Below are 6,278 nucleotides of genomic sequence, written 5' to 3' on the forward strand. Positions count from 1 at the left end.
ACATTATGCAACTGATAGACCATCTAGATGAATAAAGGAGAGGGGGTTTATAGCCTAAACTTCTTTAAAAAACTCTTCTATAATAAATAAAAGTTCGAACAGACGTACCCTTAATGTACATTTTCATTCACAAAGACTATAGTCAGGAGGGGAAAAAAAATTAAATTAAATTGAATGAAGATACAAATGGACCAAAAATTACAATGAAAAATTCAGTTGCATGATGTTCAGATTTCCTCGTACTGTTAATCCATGAAATTGACAATAAATTTCATTACATATATGCTTACTTGCTCACTCAAAATTAAAATGCTACTTATTACTCACCCACATTAAAAAAAAGTTATTCATCCATCATCCATATCAATTCTATTCCTCGACTTGGATTCCACATGGTAGATTCGTGGTTGTTAATGGTGTTAAAAATGACAGCATGGACAACATAAAATCAATTCAACATTTATTATTATTATTATTATTATTGGAAGAATTGTTTTTTTTTTTTTTTTTCTTTTCCATCCGTCCAATTTCTAATTTCCCCAATCTTTACAGCTAAACCCTAGTCAATTTCTTCACCAAATCAGCTTCTCGTAAAATTTAGTCCCAAATCAAGAAACAATCTCCTTCCCAAGTTCGTTGAGAAAATGAGCCAACCTTTTGCTTACTGGATTTCATATGTTAACCATCTGTTCTCCATATCTGTATATGTGTATGATCCTTCCTACATTTCTCTCATTCTTGATGTAAACAGGTACTAAATTCTATCCCTTCAGTAGCTACTTAAAAAAATAAAAACCAGCAACTATGTAACAGAAAAATGACCCATGTCCGACCGTGGTACATACATGGCAGCAAGCACCAATCTTGGAAGTAAAATGAAGAATTATCAGGGTCCTTCTCGGTTCTGAAAATGGAGGCCAAGTGCTCCGTCATTATCGCTTATTGATTGATACTGAGAATTGATTATTACTCAGCTAGGGTTTTATAAGTTGATGGATGAAATTAATGCAGAAAAGGGTAGGAGACGGTGTAGCAGTATTGAAACTAGGGAAAAATTAGATAAATGAAACTCCAATTTCTGAAAGTGGGTGTTTTTCCAAGATGCCAATTTTTAATATCGTCATGTAGGATTTTCATCTGTCACAAGATTTTTTTTGTCCAAGTGAATGGATGAAATTGATACGAGTAATCGATCAATAACTTTATTTAAATGTGAGTGATCAATTAGTAACATTTTAATTATGGATGAGCAAGTGGTAACCAAAGATAAGCACTAATGATTGATCATTTAATTAACTCCTTGTATGTTACCAGCACCAGACAGAGCTAGTGTCATATGATGTAATGAGCAAGTCAAATGACTAATGTTCTCGAGCATATCCGGACACGCCAACCTCGAAACATAACAATGTCACATAAATAATTAAAAGGGTATCAGATTCCCTATTCATATGACCTTTTACATTAAACAACTCGAGATAATAAAAAATAGGGGGAGGCAGGCAGTTCTACAAGAACTCGATACTACATTCATTGGCTCGACCAAGGCAAAGTGAAAAGCAAAGCATGGCAAGAAAATAAATTGTCAAGTACCTCGAGAGAGTCAAAATTAGAAAGTAAGCGACACGATTTGCAATAATATTTGAGAAGTTAGTCCCACATCGGAAATTCCTAATCTGGAGCAGCAAACTTCAAACTCCCATCTCATACTGTATACCATCCAAATCCCGCACAGAAAACAACTGTACGAAAAAGTTATATACATAACTCACTCTAGAAATCCAAGAAAACGTCCAATTTTACCACATGGTAAAAAAGGATTTAAGCACGGTCATCAATTGGACAATGAAACCCTGTGCCGTGCCAGGAGCCAAAGCTAAAGTTCAACCTTTACAAAAAAGACACAAACACGGTCCATTTAATTCAGTCACGTTCTCTTAAGCAATTTCCCGGCAAGAGAAATTTATATTTATCAGCGTTCTCCAAAAGATATGCAGGGAGATGAACTGCTGAATAAGAGTGGGGAATAGGTCCCATTTTTCCAATGATTTCCTTAAAACTGTACTCTTCTGGCAGCATGTCAAATAAATCAGCCCCTGTGCAGATTACTCTCTGGACTCTTCTTGGATTCAGAAAATGAGAGAATCTCACACGGTCAACATGGCTGTAAGCTTTCATCTTGAATATGAACTCGCTAATTCGGCGGAAGCAAAAGCTACAATGCCATCCTGCATCAGCCAAAATGTCATCTGACTGCCTATAATGTGCATACCTCGTCTTGCCAGATTGATACCTGTGAACTGAAGCTCTCCAGCTATTATAATCGACAAGAAACTCAAATGAATACAAATAGTTCTTCAGCCGAAGATGTAGGATTGAGGGTATGTCATCGCACCATCTCAAGAGATTAATTGTGTGTCTACTCGGTATCTCATCAACATCAGACATTATCAATAAATCATCATCCTGGATACCAGCTTGTTTAAGAAGATAATCCAATGAAAGTCTTTGATAAGCTTCCTCAATAAAGGGGTTTTCTCCTTTCCTAAATCTCCCAGGAACTTTCCCATAAGTTAATCGTGACTCCACAAATTTGAATTGTTGTTGATTAGCAGCAAAGACCAAAGGTTTCGACAGCCCAGTGAAGGTTGAATTTGACTCAAGCAGTACAAATTCTGTAACATAAGGGTACAATTCCTTCCATCGTATCTTGAGAAGGTCCAGCTCGCTACTGAACAACACTGCATCAAAAACACGCCTTGGATACTCACGTATTCCCCAACCATGGAGTTTACAAAGATTCTCCATAGACACATTCTCATGATAATAGTGAGGAATTTCATTGAAGGGCTTCGGTGGTGATTCCCATAAAGGCCTCAAGAAATATGTGATCTTCTGTCCATGCATATATATAACAAAGAAGCATGTCGGGACCAACATGAGAAGGAAGAGACAGGATTTTATATCCAGCCCACGTATAATGCACTTTAATCTCGACATGCTCAAGGTTCGAGTTGAGTTCTGCAAATTACAAAAAGCATGTCATTTAAGAACTGAATTAAGCATGCATACTTATCACTTGACAAACCTAACAACAGTAAAGCTTTTTGACTGCAAAAAGATTATCCACTACATCAATTAATGAATTAATAGGAAGTTTGGTAATACGAGCTAAACAATCTAGGTAGTATTAATGAAGAAACAAAAATGCAAATCCATTGTACTATCCAATCCCATCCAACAATGTCTACCAAAATTATCCTAAGAGTACCCCGAGCCTTAGGAACGATGTACAGGAGCGACTCACTGCCGAAATTCATTTTTACAAACCATGGTTTCTTAAAGCCTAACTAAACATAAGAACTTTATTGTTCCAAATTCCAGGGTTCAATGCACCCTGGACAAAGAATAAACTACGGGAAAATTCCTAAATATCAGCTCAAGGACTAGGAAAAACAAAAGTATACAGGATCTTGAATCTTATGACATACTAATTTATCCTAAATCCAACGAATAAGGTGTAAAATATTGACCTCTTTCAACATAATAAGAAAGCCTCAAATTTTTTCCAGAAATTTTTTATCTCATCCTCGCTAACAAATTAAATCACAAAACCCAGAAATATTATCGGAAATTCGCCGACAATGCTATCAATCAGAAAATATAATTAGCAATAATATAATAATTTTCAATTAAAATATTTAAAACAAACGAAAAGGAAAAAAAGAAAAAATTACCTCATTACCACATATATCATCAGTCTTCTTGGAACAATAACGAGATCCCCCTTCTGCCACCATATTATACAATTTCTCCCAATATCTTTGAATACCCTACAAGTATATACATATATACGGTAGGTATATGTATATACTATATATATCACTCTCTCGGTTTCAAGATCAAGCCAAAAAAAATGTAAATTAAATATCAAAAATACCCAAAAAATGGAGATCTCCCAATTTAAAATCTGGACCTCAAGAGAAAAGAGGAGGGAGACAAATAGCCACTTCGAATTTCCAGAGCCTCCAAAATATTTATGACCCAGAAAAAATAATTCTTGAAATTAGCAAAAAATAGAAAAAAAAATCTATAAAATTTGAAGTAATAAATCAAAAGAAAATTGAAGGGCTGAAGGAAGTCTCTTTCTCTCCCATCCCTATCTATGCATATATCCTCTCTGCTAAATGGGTGGCAGTTTTTAAGGATTAAGGAAGCCTTTTCTTGATGTTTTGTACCCTACTTTCTATAGAACGGTTTATCGATTGGGAATATTTTTTTTGTGTTGACTGAAATACCCATGTTACATATCATGATAGGAGAGGATATTTTGGTCATATTTGTTATTGGGACTATTAAGCCGGATCCTTATGCGCGTCGATTGACCGGCTCGAGACTACGTGTCGTGCGCGTTTTTTCGACGGTTTGTTTGGAATTATTGTGAGAAATTGAAAGTTTAAAAAGGTTTTCAGCGGGAGGATTTTGTATCAATCATTGTATTTCAATTACTCTATTCATAGTATTATTATATTAATCGGACTGATAGACATAGTAATCCAGTGATCAATATGAAACAAAATAATTCAATAATCGACTTGAAATTTTGTTAAAATTCGATGACCAACTATATTTTTAAACTTCAATTGTAACATGTTTTTAGCATTTGCACTAATTAAAAGATTGACATAGAAAATATAAAAATAGAAGAGAGAAGTATGATGTTATATTCAGACAATAATAACAATGATGTGAGATAGCATTACATGATGCTATGTTCAGATAATTATAACAATGATGCGAGATGACATTACTGTCTTTATCTTGTCGAAATTTGTTTCCCCCAATCCCTGCTCGAACCTTGCATGGTAGGAATTCCCATCGCCTTGTTTTAGTCCCCATCGAATGATTTTTCCCATAATACCCACCTAAATCCTTACCTAAGGCTGGGATCCTCGTCGCCCCCATTTTCAATCTCATTTAATTTATTTCATCAATTTTTTATTATATAAATAGGACAAGCTTGCATAACATTATTTGAGAATTAAACAAATGAGGCGGCTTCAAGGAGGTACGTGTTGGGTCTTGCAAAGATGGGACTAATGAATTTTTTTTTTGCCATCCCTATATTTAAAAATACATGTGTACACAAATTAAATAGTCTAGAAAAATAGAAGTTAAAAAGTAGAAGAAACCAGTTGTATAAATTATATTCTCTCCACATCATAGTTCTTTGATCAATCACCTAGTTATAAACTTTATACATTATTCATTACTATGATTGTTGCCTTTGTCATAGTCAATCACCGTACATTCAAGGCAAGATTTGGAAATATCACTCTCCTTGTCAATTGCTTCGTGTATATAAATTTGCAAGACTTAAAAAGAGTGAAATGTGGTAATGAAGTAATTCAATAATGATAATATGCAAACACTTCTTGTACAAGTATATAAGTTGTTCACATAACTCATACGTAATTAATCAATCAAGAAAATTACATGATGTACATTTTCTAAAAGGTATAAAACTCCTTGAATAACTCAATAGTTAGATCCATACATTACGCATAATCGCATATATGTATTGTAAAATGTTGGTAAATCTACACTTCACCTCCTTACCCACCTCACTTCACCGAACCCCACCACACCACCATCACACTGCTCTCACTGCCATACTACCACAACCACTTCTGCGAACTAAGAGGATTTCTCCCACATGTTTGCTAGTAAACCAAGGGGATCTTGCCTTGAATTCCCTGTAGTATCACCCTCACTACTGTAAATTCAAGAGGATCTCTCTCCCATGGTTCATTGGCGACAAGGGTGATTGACAACGTTGAGGTGATGATAGTGCTGTGGGGATGAGGGTTTTTTATTTTTATTTTTTATTTTTAATATGTGATAGTACTTATGAATTCATTTAAGTATGTGATTGAAAACGAAATTTAATCATTCATAAATCATATAGATTTTATCAAATCAAACCTTAACTGTTGCAATCGTTTGTCAAAGATATTAACAGGTTCACCTTCCCATGTGTGAATTATCCGTACATATTTTTCATAAATCCTAATTGCAAAATCAAATTATAAAAACTTGTAGGGTAGTTGAACGGTTTACTACTATTCATTTTTCCTTAAAAGCGGTGACAAATCCAAGATTCTCAAGAATTGAAAGGTTCAATGACTGTTATGCATTTCAAACTTTTTCCTATGTTGATGTCTCCCTTTTGTTCAAAAATAGCCAAAAAAAAGGGTGTGTGGGGGGGGGGGGGGGGG

The 6,278-nt window shown here is 34.7% G+C and overlaps 2 protein-coding genes across 2 annotated transcripts in view; both read right to left on the reverse strand.

Moving 5' to 3' along the window:
- Positions 1 to 1,413: 1,413 nt before the first annotated feature.
- LOC111369314 (beta-1,4-mannosyl-glycoprotein 4-beta-N-acetylglucosaminyltransferase-like) lies at positions 1,414 to 4,248 on the reverse strand. Its single transcript, XM_022990788.1, has 2 exons — positions 3,738 to 4,248; positions 1,414 to 3,021 (listed from the first exon to the last, which is right to left on the reverse strand). Exons 1-2 carry the CDS (start codon positions 3,798 to 3,800, stop codon positions 1,924 to 1,926), a joined length of 1,161 nt encoding a protein of 386 aa, XP_022846556.1. The 5' UTR covers positions 3,801 to 4,248; the 3' UTR covers positions 1,414 to 1,923.
- Positions 4,249 to 5,653: 1,405 nt separating this feature from the next.
- LOC111369269 (beta-arabinofuranosyltransferase RAY1) overlaps positions 5,654 to 6,278 on the reverse strand; it is a 7,255-nt gene continuing 6,630 nt past the window's right edge. The window contains exons 6-7 of the mRNA XM_022990719.1: positions 5,986 to 6,069; positions 5,654 to 5,756 (exon numbers count right to left, since the gene is read on the reverse strand). Of these exons, the coding sequence (XP_022846487.1) occupies positions 5,654 to 5,756; positions 5,986 to 6,069 (187 nt within the window). The remainder of the gene's footprint in view (positions 5,757 to 5,985; positions 6,070 to 6,278) is intronic.

Source organism: Olea europaea, chromosome 20 (genome assembly GCF_002742605.1).
Source record: "Olea europaea var. sylvestris chromosome 20, O_europaea_v1, whole genome shotgun sequence".
Lineage (NCBI taxonomy): Eukaryota > Viridiplantae > Streptophyta > Magnoliopsida > Lamiales > Oleaceae > Olea > Olea europaea.

Excerpts from the sequence above, each read along its gene's own strand:
- LOC111369314 (XM_022990788.1), bottom strand. The coding sequence starts at position 3,800 with ATGGTGGCAGAAGGGGGATCTCGTTATTGTTCCAAGAAGACTGATGAT. Across the intron at positions 3,022-3,737 it reads ATGATATATGTGGTAATGAG|AACTCAACTCGAACCTTGAG; the intron begins GTAATTTTTTCT and ends TGTAATTTGCAG.